Here is a 14,041-nt window from a genome sequence, read left to right as displayed (position 1 = left end):
ATTATTTTGTGTTACAATTTATTTTCTGGTTTTAGTAACTAGAAAATTAATTTTGTTAATCAATCATGTAACTTTGTGTCTCGGTCACAATCTGTAAATTTTCTACGTGACTTACGGTTTTGTTTGGAAGACCACTTAATTTTGAACCCTTTGTGAAAATGTGTTAATTCTTTTTACTTTATCATAGTTCGTCGTGAGTATACATGGAAGAATTTTTTTCCGGAGTAAAATATTAGTTTTACAAACTAATTTCATTTTTATTACGAAGAAACCTTTGTGGCAAGTTTATTTTCTTTATTGTTTTTTTGAATCATTTTTTTTTCTAATTTCTGTGTGTGGATTTGTAATCGTGAATAGTTTCTACATATGACTAGGAAATATATATATATATATATATATATATATTCACAAGAACATTTTAATGTTTATATATATAATTAGTTTATTTGTGTACAAATCAAACTGATTAAATCAAGGTATGTTTTGTCGGTTTTGGAGTTTATAGTTTAAAACGTGTTGTTTTACTTACGTTGAATTTTTGGGTTGAGAATCTTTTTATCTCATGATGCAAGTTTTGGGATCATGCATGATAAATTTATTTTGTTAATTTATTCTTTTATTTGATGCGTTTGATATGCATATATTGATATCAACTCAAGTTATTTCTTAAAAATAATCTCATGTGATTTGGAATGATAATTGATATGATTCACTTTGTACATAAGTAGATTAATTTGAGTATTTCTAATCAATTTGAATGAGTATTTAAACACCTGAGAAATTTCAATAACATGAAGATTTGAGTAGTTATATCATTCCATTTAATTGGAAGTAATTTTGAGAAATCTTTTATGTAGATTATTATTTGTTGAATTTGTGACATAAGATGTTGTCAATCATTATTTTACTTGTGTAGTAGAATTTGTTAAACCATAACCACTATTTTAATATGGGAGTGTATCTCTTGCATTAGAAGAGATAATTTAGTTTTCTTTTATCGCAAATATTTTTGTGACAGTGATACTTATTCGTAAATGAGTTGCAAGAATTTATACAATCAAATGAGATTTTTGATTTATTCAATTCTTAGGCAAAATCTTTATGAGGATATGATTTTGTCAAAGCATTAATTCTGACTTGTGTAGTCATAATTATTTTGGTTTTTTCTTGAATTTATTTTGAAATTTATTGATTTATATTAGAAATGATAGGGTGGTGAATATGATGCATCATTAAATGAATTTTGTACACAACATGACATTATTCACCAAACAACAGCACCTTATTCTCCACAACAAAATAGAATTGCTGAAAGGAAGAATAGAACCCTAAAAGAAATAATGAATGCCATGTTACTAAGTTCATGCTTACCACAAAACTTGTGGTGGAAAGCAATTTTGTCTGCTAATTATGTTCTTTAAAGAATACCTCCCAAGAAAACCAACAGCACTCCTTATGAATTGTGGAAAGGTCGACCACCTTCCTACAAATATTTAAAAGTGTGGGGGTGTTTGGCAAAAGTTGAAGTTCCTGTTCCTAAAAAGACTAAGATTGGACCAAAAACAGTAGATTGTGTGTTTATTGGTTATGCTCAGAATAGTAGGGCATATCGGTTTCTGACTTTTAAATCAGAAATACCTGATATAAATGTGAACACTATTATAGAGTCAAGGAATGCTGTATTTTTTGAACATGTCTTTCCTTACAAGAAATGACAGGAATTAAGTTCACAGAAAAGAACTTATGATTGTATACAAAGTCAAGAGACTAATGACAATCAAACACAAGAGACTAGTAATGGTCTCGACCAACATGATTTAACTGATGAAGAACCAAGAAGAAGTAAGAGAGCGAGAACATCAAAATCCTTTGGTCCAGATTTCCTAACATACCTGTTAGAAAATGAACTCAAAGCTTTAAGGCAGTAATGACAGGTCCTGAAGCACCTTTGTGGAAAGAGGCTGTTAATAATGAAATTGAATCCATTATGCAAAATCATACTTGGGAATTGGTGTATCTTCGACCAGGTTCTAAACCTCTTGGATATAAGTGGATATTCAAGAGAAAAATGAAAGTAGATGGTTCAATAGACAAGTATAAAGCAAGACTTGTAGTAAAAGGTTACAGACAAGATGAAAGTCTGAACTATTTTGACACATATTTTCCTGTGACAAGAATGACATCCATTCGCATGTTTATTGCTATAGCAGCATTGTTTAATTTAGAAATACATCAAATGGATGTTAAGACAACTTTCTTAAACGGTGATCTAAATGAAGAGACCTATATGGAGCAACCCGAAGGATTTGTAGTGCCGAGGCAAGAAAAGAAAGTTTGTTGGCTTGTAAAGTCTCTTTATGGATTAAAACAAGCACCTAAGCAATGGCATGAAAAATTTGATCATGCAATGCTTACAAATGGGTTTAAGATAAACGAATGTGACAAATGCGTCTATGTTAAAAACACTGACTAAGGATATGTCATAATTTGTCTTTATGTGGATGACATGCTTATCATTAGAAGCAGTCAAAACATGATCAAATCAACTAAGCAAATGCTTAACAAAAGATTTGATATAAAAGATATGGGGGTCGCAGATGTTATGTTAGGAATGAAAATTACTAAAGCATTTGACGGATATACGTTATCTCAATCTCATTATATTGAGAAAATTCTTGATAAATTTATCAAGGATGATTTGAATGTAACTAGAACACCTGTAGACATCAATCTTTATTTATCGAAAAATAAAGGTGATGCAGTGTCTCAGTTAAAATACTCTCAAATCATTGGAAACCTAATGTACCTAATGAACTGTACTTGTCCTGATATAGCTTATGCTATCAGTAAATTGAGTAGGTACACTAATAACCCTGAAGAAGACCATCGGAAGGCGATCATTCGGGTTCTTAGATATCTGAGATTCACCCGTGATCATGGTTTGAACTTTACTCGATATCCAGCAGTACTTGAAGGTTATTGTGATGCAAATTGGATATCGGATACTAAAGATTCAAAATCCACTAGTGGATATGTCTTTACTCTGGGAGGCGCTGCTGTTTCTTGGAAGTCCACGAAACAAACATGCATCGCACGATCCACAATGGAATCCGAGTTCATTGCTTTAGACAAAGCAGGAGAAGAAGCAGAATGACTTTGTCACTTCTTAGAAGACATTCCAATGTGGCCAAAACCTGTGCCAGCTATTTGCATTCATTGTGATAGTCAATCTGCAATAGGCAGGGTACAGAATCATATGTATAACGGTAAGTCACGACATATTCACCGTCAACATAATACCGTTAGGCAATTGTTGTCAAATGAAATAATCTCAATAGATTATATAAAATTTAAAGAGAATATTGCGGATCCGTTAATAATAGGTTTGACAAAAGAGCTAGTGTATAGTTCATCGAAGGGGATGAGATTAAAGCCTATTACATAAGAGTCGTCATAATGGTAACCCTGCTTATATGACTGGAGATCCCAAGAACTAAGTTCAAAGGGACAACTAAGTTATGTGTGGCTCGCCAAAAATCACTAAGGGATTAAAATTCCTTACACATTCCTATGATGAGAGTGATATCTGCAACATAGATTGTCTGCAGGGGTATAAGGATAAGCTTTGCTTTTAATGATTACTTATATCTTGATTTAGGTATAAAAATCAAGACAAGTATAAAGAGATACTTACAATAAGAATCACCTATATGAGTATCGAATTGGGATCGGTTCTATGAGAATGAAGAGGCTAAAGTCTCTAGAAACACTCATGAAAACCAGGAGCGTTCAAAGCCAAAATGAACACAACAGTGAGAACCACGATGTGTTAAAAAATATTTTGTATGAAATCTATTGTCTTGGCTTACACAAACGGCTGAACAATTCAAGGCATCGCGTCCATTGGTTAGCCATTAAGTCCGATAGGTTATTACTAGGGAAGGTTCAAGGCCGAAAGCTACCTATCGTGATGCAAGATATTTTCAACTTATACTCTTTCGATAAAGTCTACATATTGTTGCATTTCCGTTGTCATCAAATTCCATTCATGTAGGGGATTGTTGGAAATGGTTTGGAAAATGTGGGTAAAAAATAGATTTTTTTCCTAACTTTGGTCTAATATTTAGGTGGGCCCCGTGCGTCGATTTTCGCGGGTCAAAGTGGTAATGCGTTCTATGCCGCGTTGTGATTCACGTGGTATTTTGGTTGCTCAAAACCATTACCGAGTGAATGGGAAATTGAAGCCAAAGTATGCTCCATGGAAATGGAGTTTTTGTGGAAAATCCTTAAAGGTTTGAATAAAGCTTGTCCCACATTGATTTGGTGGGAAGTTTTGAATGGGTTTATAAGGCATGAGATTGAAACTTGGGATGTGCCCCAAGGGGTACCCAAGTGTTTTAGAGAGGAAGGTTATAGGCAAAATGGGCTAGAGCCATTGGACCCAAAAATCACCACACATGCGCTCGCGTCACCGTTGCCGTCCGTCCGGTCGGTCAGGCGGGCGGGCTGGGTTGGGCTAGGCTTGGGCGCGGGTGCGTGGTGTGAGGTTGGGTTGGGCTTGTCCGGCCCAATTCTTTTTGGGTCAAAAACATTTAAATTTTATTTTATTTTTTGGTAAAATAAAATCTAAAATTCAAATTAATTCCGAAAATAAACTGGTCCGGTTTTACTGTACACCCAAACAGAGCCCTTCCCGTTTTTATCTGTTTGAATTGTGAACCCAACAGATTCAAATCTGTTTAAATTCAAAACCAAACAGATTTCATACCTGTCCAAAACAGGTTTGCACCTGTTTTAATTCAAAACCAGCAGCCACCACATCACTTATATAAATAGGCAGTCCCTCATTTGGATTTTGGAACTCTAATTTTCGTCCTTCATAATCCTGCAAACATTCTCTTCATATTGCTACATTATTTTCTTCTATGAGAGAGTATAAACACTTAGTGTGTTCGTTAGGCAAACAATTTGTAGTACTGCTATTGTTTGTAGTTGATCATTTCATCTTGGGAGATAGACGTCCACATTCTGAAAGCATCGTGGAGAGGACGAATCTGTCTTAAGGACATAGTGTCAAACACTGGACTTGATCAAAATAATATTCAAGATATTAATCAAGTAAGTTATTCATTTATTTTCTGATTTTATTATTATTTATTTAAATCAGATTTTAATTTTGTTTTGGTAACAAAATAAAACCTGTTTTTATTTATTTAATTCTATTTCTAATTTGATTTTTGTAATCAAACATTTTTCTCTCATTTCTTTTATTTCTTTATATTCTAGTTGTTGTTTAGTACACAACAGAATTTAATCTATTTAAATACAGTGAAGATTGGTCTACAGTATGATCATTGATTAAATTCTCAAAGGCCATCTCATAATTTTGAGTTCTCAATAATAACTTGACAATCTATGAAGATAGTTTGTAGATTGGATTTGGTTTGTTCAGATAGTTGAGATCTCTAACCGGAAAAAATCATTAAACGGAAGACTTTTACTAGTCTTTGAAAATTTTTAATGAGCGGTAAGAGTTTTCTTTTTAATGATTTTTTCCAGTCAGAATTTTCTGTTTAATGACTCTTCCTTGTCAGAAACCTCAACTATTTGGTACAGTTAAAATTTCAATTAGAAACAAGTCATTCTTGTAGATTATAGTTCAAGGCCTCTAATCAGAACAATGATATTGATAGATAGATTCCTTTTCAATGTACCCAAAAAGAAAAAAAAAATGATAGATAGAAAAATATTGAGTAAATTATATTCACTACCCAAAATCTATGAATTAAATTTGAATAAAAAAAATTATACAATAATTTCGGAATACCACATCGTCATACTCTCTTATAAATTATTATTTATTATGGCATTGTTTGGGAACTTGGATTGGGGCTAAAATAGTCATAAAAAACAAAATAGGCTATTTTAGCCACAAAAAACAAAACATCAAATTCAATCTATAATCATTACAATCCTCTCTCACAAAAAAAGTCAAAAAAACCAAAAAGCCAAAAAGCCCTTCCCAAACCAGGTTAAAATAGCCCAGGCTAAAATAGCCAAAAAGCCAAAAAGCCAACCCACTTCCCAAACGGAGGCTATATCTCTCATATTTCTCAACAACCCAATATAAATAATTAATATTCTACTTTCTCCACCAATCATATTATTATAGAACTTCAAGTTATCGTACTCTGCAACTATCGAATAATTATCCATTAAATATTATTATTTTTTATAATAAATTTGTTTATGACTTTTTTGCGAATAACTTTATTCCTACCCGATGAGTTAATTTCTGATTTATTGTCGCCCACAACTAGGCAGTAGTATGGTCAAGAAAGGCGATTTTTTGAAGTCTTTTTCTCTCCGGTTAATCTGGTAGGATCGCTTGATTAGAACAATTCACACTTGCCGATTAAAAACAAAAATAAATAAATAAATAAAGTCAGACTCGCTCCTTTATGTTTTTCCTTTGTAGTGGTACGTATTGTTTTTTTTTATTTATTTTATTTTTTTTTAACTTCTACTGAAATAATTTATATAAATTGATTATTTAAAAGTTTAGAGAAAAATATTTTGAATTCCTCTTTATGATTATCAATTTTTATTTTTTTATAATAAGTTGTACCAATTTATTTATTTTTTTGAATAGCGAAAATTTTTTATTGATACAAATAAACGTACAAGATAAGAACATCAATACGAAGGGTGAAGAAGTATCATAGCAAAATTAAACCATTCTAATTAAGTTGGCATCAAAGGCCTCCACTGTTCAAATGTAGTCATTTATTGGGAAAATTTCAAATCAGTACAAGTCTTAAAAAATAATTATAAATAAGTGATAAATTTTGTAAATATTAATAATTCAAATCATAAGTCTTTCAATGAATTTGTAATAATTTTATAAAATTTCCAATTAATGGTAATTTCCCCTTATTTATTTCAAGATAATTTTGTAACTAATATATCTAAAAGTTATTATGTTACATGTTAGTTTATTATTAAATAATAAGATCTCAAGTTAAAAATAAGCCGTAATGTATTAATTGTATCAGTTAATAAGTAATATTTTTTTGGTTGAACCGATATATGGCTCGCCATCGAAAATTCATGTTGACTGACAATGATCATCAATTCTATGATCATATTTGATTCATAGATTTGAGAAAAAAATTAAAAATATATTAAAAAAATGTGTAAAATATTAGTGAATATGTAGTTATATTTCTAGGGCAATGGTAGAGGGCCACAATTTTTGTGGCTCAAATGGCTTAAAACTGTCAAAACGACGTCGTTTTGAGCACAAAACATGCCAAAACGACGTCGTTTTGACAGTTTTGAGCCATTTGAGCCACACAAATTGTGGCTCTCAAACATTATTCATATTTCTATTCGGTTTGTCCTACCCACGAATGAGATGAGATTTGCTTTTTAAGTTCTAACACAAAAAGCATTTTGGCCTTGTTTGGTTTGTTTCTCGAATAAAATTTTGGAAAAAATTCTTTACAAACAAATTTTCAAGAGTAATCAAACTAAATAAATTTTTTCAAAAAAAATTTCAAAATTTTGTTTGATTACATACTTTTCAATATCACTCTCTCATACACATCAAATCAATCACTTTTTTTTAAACTCTCTTCCCAAAACAATTTTCTAAAACCATTTCTGAAAAAAGACAAATCAAATAAGTTTTCGTACTTTGTGTTTCAGAAAATCAAAAAACCGCCTCGGAGCAAACCAAACCTCTACTCCAAAGCAATGACCAAACAAGGAGGAGCTCCTTGTTTGGTTTGTGTTTACTAAAAATTTTTGAGAAAAATTCTCTACAAATAAGTTTTCAAAAGTAATCAAACCAAACAAATTTTTCCAAAAAAATTTCTCAAAACTTGTTTGGTTTACAAGTTTTCCAAACAAATCTCTTTCTCATACACATCAAATCAATCACTTTTTCTAAAACTCTCTCTCAAAATAATTTTCTAAAACATCTTTTGAAAAAAACCAAACCAAATAACTTTTCGTACTTTTTATCTCTAAAACTCATCTCCCAAACTCAAACCAAACATACCCCTCAGCCTTTTTGCTACCTTTTTTCAGTTGAACCAACTGGTTGTTCTCGACCTTTCTTCTAATCAACTTTCAGGGAAAATACCGGTACAACTTGGAAATTTAACTGAATCAAGCTACTTAAGCTTAAACGCTAACAAACTTTTTGGTCAAATACCTTCACAAATTGGAGCATTGTCCAATTTGGGATATCAAGATCTATCACTGAACATTTTAAGTGGTCCAATTCCAAATCAAATTGGGAATTGCATAAAACTACAGTTCATGAGTTTGAGCAAGAATGGCTTGAATGGTTCAATCCCAGACCAGATTGGTTATCTTGTAGCCTTACAAACTTTGCTTGATTTGAGTTACAATTCACTCACTGGAGAGATATTGTCCGAGTTTGGAAAGCTTGTAAATCTTGAAAATTTGAATCTCTCCCACAACAATCTCTCTGGTTCCATACCCAATTCTCTAGTTGACATGGTTAGCTTGTTGTCCATTGACTTGTCTTACAACGATCATGAGGGTCCTCTTCCTAATACCAAGGCCTTTCATTCTTCTCTGAAATATTTTGCTATTAACAAAGATTTATGTGGTGAAATCCAAGGATTGAGGTCATGTAACACATCATCATCTCCCAAAAATACTAGCCATAAAAGTGAACACACTCGTATGGTCGTAATTGTCATCACCTCTTCCATTTTGTTACTATTTCTCATATTCGTGGTTGTTGGGATCATTGCACTTTACCGCAGAGGACACCAAGTGAGTGTGCAAGAATACCAGTCCCAATCAAATAACGAAGTTTTCAATTTGGAATTTTGATGGGAGAATTGTGTATGAGGACATCATCAATGCCACAGAAGATTTCAATGATGAGTATTGCGTTGGGGTAGGATGGTCAGCAAGAGTTTTCAATGCTAAGCTACCAAGCGGCCAAGTTGTTGCGGTGAAAAAGCTGAGCACCACAACCGAAACAATGGAGATTGAGGATTGCAAGAGCTTCACGAATGAGATAGCCACGTTAACAGAAATAAGGCACCGAAACATTGTGAAACTCTATGGCTATTGCTCTCATGAAAGGCACACATTTTTGGTTTATGAGTTCATGAAAAGAGGAAGCTTGGCAAATGTGTTGAGCAGTGATAAGGAAGCAAAGGAGTTGGATTGGTTCAAGAGGGTGGAAGTTATTAGAAGTGTAGCTCATGCTCTGTGTTACATACATCATAGTTGCATGCCTCCAATAATTCATCGTGACATATCGAGCAAGAATGTTTTGTTGAACTTGGAACTTGAGGCTCATGTCTCGGATTTTTGCACTGCAAGGTTTTTGAAGCCTAATTCCTCACATTGGACCACGGTTGTAGGCACATATGGATATCTCGCGCCAGGTAACTTCAATAAATTCATAAAAATGATATCAGTTCTTTTTATCAGTGAAATCTAACCATTTTATTTGAAATTTTTTATTACAGAATTGGCATACACAGTGGCAGTGATAGAAAAATGTGATGTGTATAGCTTTGGGGTTTTGGCAATTGAAGTTTTGATGGGATCACATCCAGGAGAACTTATTTCAAGCCTAAAATCATTGGTTGATTAAAGACTAGAACTTGAAGATGTGTTAGATCATTGTCTTTCGCCTCCTTCTGGTCAAAAAATTGAAGATGAACTGAATTCCATTGTGAAGCTAGCACTGTGGTGCATACATGTTGATCCACAATCGCGACCTACCATGAATGCTGCATCTCAAGTGCTTGAAAAAAGGTAGGCGATCACCAGGTGCTAAGCAAGAACAATCAAGCTTGGCCAAAGTTAATTTCAAATTTGAATAATTAAAAATGTGTACTTTTGTAATATGTGATGATTGTATGCGTGAACTATGTTGATTCTTTACTTTTTATCTTACGCTTTGAAAGGAATTATCCAAATGTATAATTTTCTCAATAAAATTTTAGATATAAAAGGGATAAATTTATAAATCTATTAAAATCAATTCGGCAAATGGTCTTTAATCGAAGAGTTATTTTTCACCTTTTAATTTTTTTTTTCATTTTATAATTTTTTTTTAAATTAAGGGAAATTTGTGTTTTAATGGCAACAATTCAAAACGTGAGAGTCGTGTTACAATTTTCATTTGTACCCAACGCAGATCGATGTGAACTTCAATAAAAATTGTAATTATTTTAATTACCCAATAATAAAGTAGGTGGATCCCCATAAATTGCAATCATTCCCCTTTAAGCTGAATTGCTATGGGTTCATGAATATCTTATGAATCACATAAATGTGGCAACTCTACTTTTTCTGTTTTGATTTGAAATCAGTGTTGCTCAGTGAAGCAGAATTTACTTAAAAGGCAAAAATCTGAAGTTTTCAAATGAGATTTGAAGTGCAAGTGCTGAAGTATAACATGGATGGTGAGAGATGGTAAAGTAACCTCTATACTGTGTTTGGTTAAGGGATTTGAGGAGGGATTTAGAAAGAGAAATGGAAGAGGTAGGTGAAATATGAAAAAAAAATATGCCTACATTTCACATAGTTTCATACACCTTTTTCCTTTCCCTTTACAAATCCCTCCCCAAATCCCCTAATCAAACACAGCGCTAGTCTCTCTGTCCCTGATTAAAATATTCATAATTTTTAGACCATCAAAAATTTTGTAGTGTGATAATCTTGAGATATAATGGATAAGTGTGAATGTTACAACGTACCTAGCAGGCCTCGAAGCATTTTGTTATCTTCTTCTTTCTTCCATTATTGAAATTCAGCTCCAAGTGGTAGTAGTCCCAAGACTTGTAGCATTAGGCATTTAGCTTATGATGTCCCTCTCTTCAGTAGATGCATGAACTTCAAAAATGACGGAATTAAAAAAAAAAAATTGACTTTTTTGTGCACTGATAAGTCCAAGTCCATGTCAACGCGTGCCGAGCTAGGTAGCTTGTGCAAACGCAATCTATAGTTCAAAAAATTGATTTTCTTTGCACCGAAACGTGTTAAATCGATGGAAAGTGGAAGGCGATTACACCTGGGTCATGTTTGTTTGGGTAGACATGAGCTTGGGATTGGACCAATAGTCCAATAAAATTATTAATCCGATGTTTGGTTAAACAATTGAAGTAGGAATTAATTATTTTAAACTTGACTATTAGTTAAGATAGGATACATAATCCAACAAATTTATAGTGCTAGGACTATTAATCATGGGAATGCTAATCCAGTCCGCCCAAACAAACATGGCCCTGGGGTGTGTTTGATTGGACGGACTGGATAAGGAGAATTAGAATCTATCAGACTTGAGTTCTGGATTGTGAATCTCCGGACTATTTGGTTAGATTGGATATGTATCCTATGTTAGTTTTTTCATGAGATTAGATGTCTGGAAATGACTATTTTTAGTAAATCTAACGTTTGGTTGAACGGACTGGATAGGATAAATGAACAAAAGACTATTTTACCCTTTTTTATTTTTACTGAGTAATAGCAATATTAAACATATCTTTAATATTTTAATTATTTTTAGCTAGATTAAATTAAAAATTTTATTTTATTTTTTACACAATTAAATAAATTTATTTTTTAAAAATTAAATAAATAAAATATCAATAAAAATTTATATTATTTTTTTAATTAAAATTTTAAATAAACTTGTTTTTAAAAATAATAATAATTAAACAATGAAATTAAATAAAACATCTATTAACATTTAAATAATGAAATTAAATAAAATATAAACAAAATTTTAAAATAAAACATCAATAAAATATCTATAAAAAATTATTTAAAAAAATAAATAAATAAAACATCAATAAAAAGTTAAATAAAATTATTTTATTTTTAAATTGAGACATTTAAATTTTATTAAATTTTACAAAATATAATACATAATTAAATTATAGAGGGTCAAAATGGTCATTTCACCATCTAATACCAACAGAAAATAATCCCCCCCAAATTGTCCCACCCCCCTGTAGGATAGTATAATCCCCCATATGGGGAATAAGGAGTCTGGCTGGACTCCATGTCCGGCGGACTAAAAAAAAAACTAACATCAGATTGGATGATTGCCCTGAATTACAATCCGCACAGTAAATAATCTCCCCCTTTATCCCCCCAATCAAACACACCCTCGGGGGTTATAAATTGGGGGGTTGAGCACCATTCTGAACCAATTAAAAAATAAAATGGATTTTAGGAAGTTGGTCGTTTTTTGTAATGTTCTCTTGATTTTTATCATTTTTTTAGGTGTCGTTTGGTAACATACATTTTCAGTTTTCAGTTTATATTTATAAAAATTTTAAAAACTAAAATAAAAACTTATTTGGTAAATTTTTGATTTATAAATCAATGGTCTCAGTTTATAAAATTTGGCCAAAAAATATAAATTCAAAAAATGAGTTTACGTTTTGAGTTTTGAGTTTTTTTTTTTTTTTACCACCCAACACTAGCCACCACCTGTCACAATTTTCCACCATTGTCTTCCGCCACCCCCACCCACCACCCACCCCCCACCACTACCTGCCACCACCACTCATCACCCACTCGCCACCACCACCACCCACCTCCCACCTGCTACTCACCCGCCACCACCCACCACTTGCCACTACCATCCGCCGCCCGCCACCACCACCCGCCACCTACTTGCCACCACCGCTCACCACCCACTTGTCACCACCATCTACTACCCGCCACCCAGCTACCACCACCACCACCCACCACCCACCGCCGCCACCACTACCACCCACCACCCACCACACGTCCACCCACCACCACCACCGTCCACCCGCCACCACCCACCATCACCCGTCATCCGTTACCCACCTGCCACCACCAACCACCACCTGCCGCCGCCGCCACCACCACCACCCACTCGCTACCACCCACCACCACCCGTCATCCGCTACCCATCTGCCACCACCACCCACCACCCGCCGCTACCACCACCTACTCGCTACCACCCACCATCCGCTACTGTCACCCACCCACTCACCACCACCACTATCCGCCACCTACCCGGCGCCACCACCCACCTGCCATCACCCGCCATCCGCCATCCGCCACCAACCTGCCACCACCCACTTGCTACCACCTACCACCTACCACCCGCCACCATCACCCACCCACCCACCACCACCACCCACTCGCTACCATTTTCTACCATCGTCTTCCGCCACCACCACCCGCTATCATTTTCCACCACCGTCTTCCGCCGCCACCAGTCGTCTCCACCCACCACTTGTCATTTCTTACTATTTTTTATATTTTTAAACATTTTGTCCAAACCAAACGCGTTTGTAGTTTATTTTTTTCAAAAAATAAACAAAATCCAGTTTATAAAATTTTTGTAAATATAAATTGAAAACGTAAGCATTACCAAACAGGCCCTTAGCTTTTCAAGTGGCTAGAAGGGAATTGCTTGAGCATTCCACCACTTGTGTCACAGGTAAATTTAAGGAAACTTACATGTAGGTCTTAATAAGTAAATTTATTATCCTATAGGTCCTGTGATAATTAATGATATTTTTTATGAAATACTATTAGAAAATGTCACTAATTGTTAATTTTTAGAGACAGTTTGAAAATTGTCACCAATTATAAGTTTTAGCGACAGCTTGAAAAAAGTGTCACAAAAAAGTCGCTAATTTTTAACTTCCAACAACAGTTTGAAAAAATTGCCACAAAAAAAATCACTAATTGTTAGTTTTAGAAACAATTTACAAAAATCGTGAAAAAAAAAAAAAATCATCAATTGTCCATTTTCAGTGACATATGCAGAAAAATCATCACAAAAAATTATATTTAGCGATGATTTTACTAGAATTTATTTTCAATAGAGCTTGATGGCAATTAAGTCAAACTATTAGGATCTAGTGATAGTTTTTTCTAAAATTAACTTGTTTATGAATCTTATCTGTTATGTTTGGATCTTAAATTTACTTACAAACTATTTTTATAAAATAATTTGTTAAATTCTTCTTTTTTTTTTCTCTTT

At 33.5% G+C, this 14,041-nt stretch overlaps 1 protein-coding gene across 1 annotated transcript; it reads left to right on the top strand.

The window, feature by feature from the left end:
• Positions 1-8,052: 8,052 nt before the first annotated feature.
• Positions 8,053-9,949, top strand: LOC114298694 (MDIS1-interacting receptor like kinase 2-like). Its single transcript, XM_028243314.2, has 2 exons — positions 8,053-9,440; positions 9,525-9,949. Exons 1-2 carry the CDS (start codon positions 9,029-9,031, stop codon positions 9,650-9,652), a joined length of 540 nt encoding a protein of 179 aa, XP_028099115.2. The 5' UTR covers positions 8,053-9,028; the 3' UTR covers positions 9,653-9,949.
• The last annotated feature ends 4,092 nt before the right edge of the window (positions 9,950-14,041 follow it).

This window comes from Camellia sinensis, chromosome 6 (assembly GCF_055761805.1).
Source record: "Camellia sinensis isolate YWXY chromosome 6, ASM5576180v1, whole genome shotgun sequence".
In the NCBI taxonomy this organism is placed as follows: domain Eukaryota; kingdom Viridiplantae; phylum Streptophyta; class Magnoliopsida; order Ericales; family Theaceae; genus Camellia; species Camellia sinensis.
This window is presented reverse-complemented; position numbering and strand designations above follow the sequence as displayed.

Coding starts and splice junctions, on each gene's coding strand:
- LOC114298694 (XM_028243314.2), top strand. CDS start 9,029: ATGGAGATTGAGGATTGCAAGAGCTTCACGAATGAGATAGCCACGTTA. Junction 9,441..9,524: donor ATATGGATATCTCGCGCCAG/GTAACTTCAATA, acceptor TTTTTATTACAG/AATTGGCATACACAGTGGCA.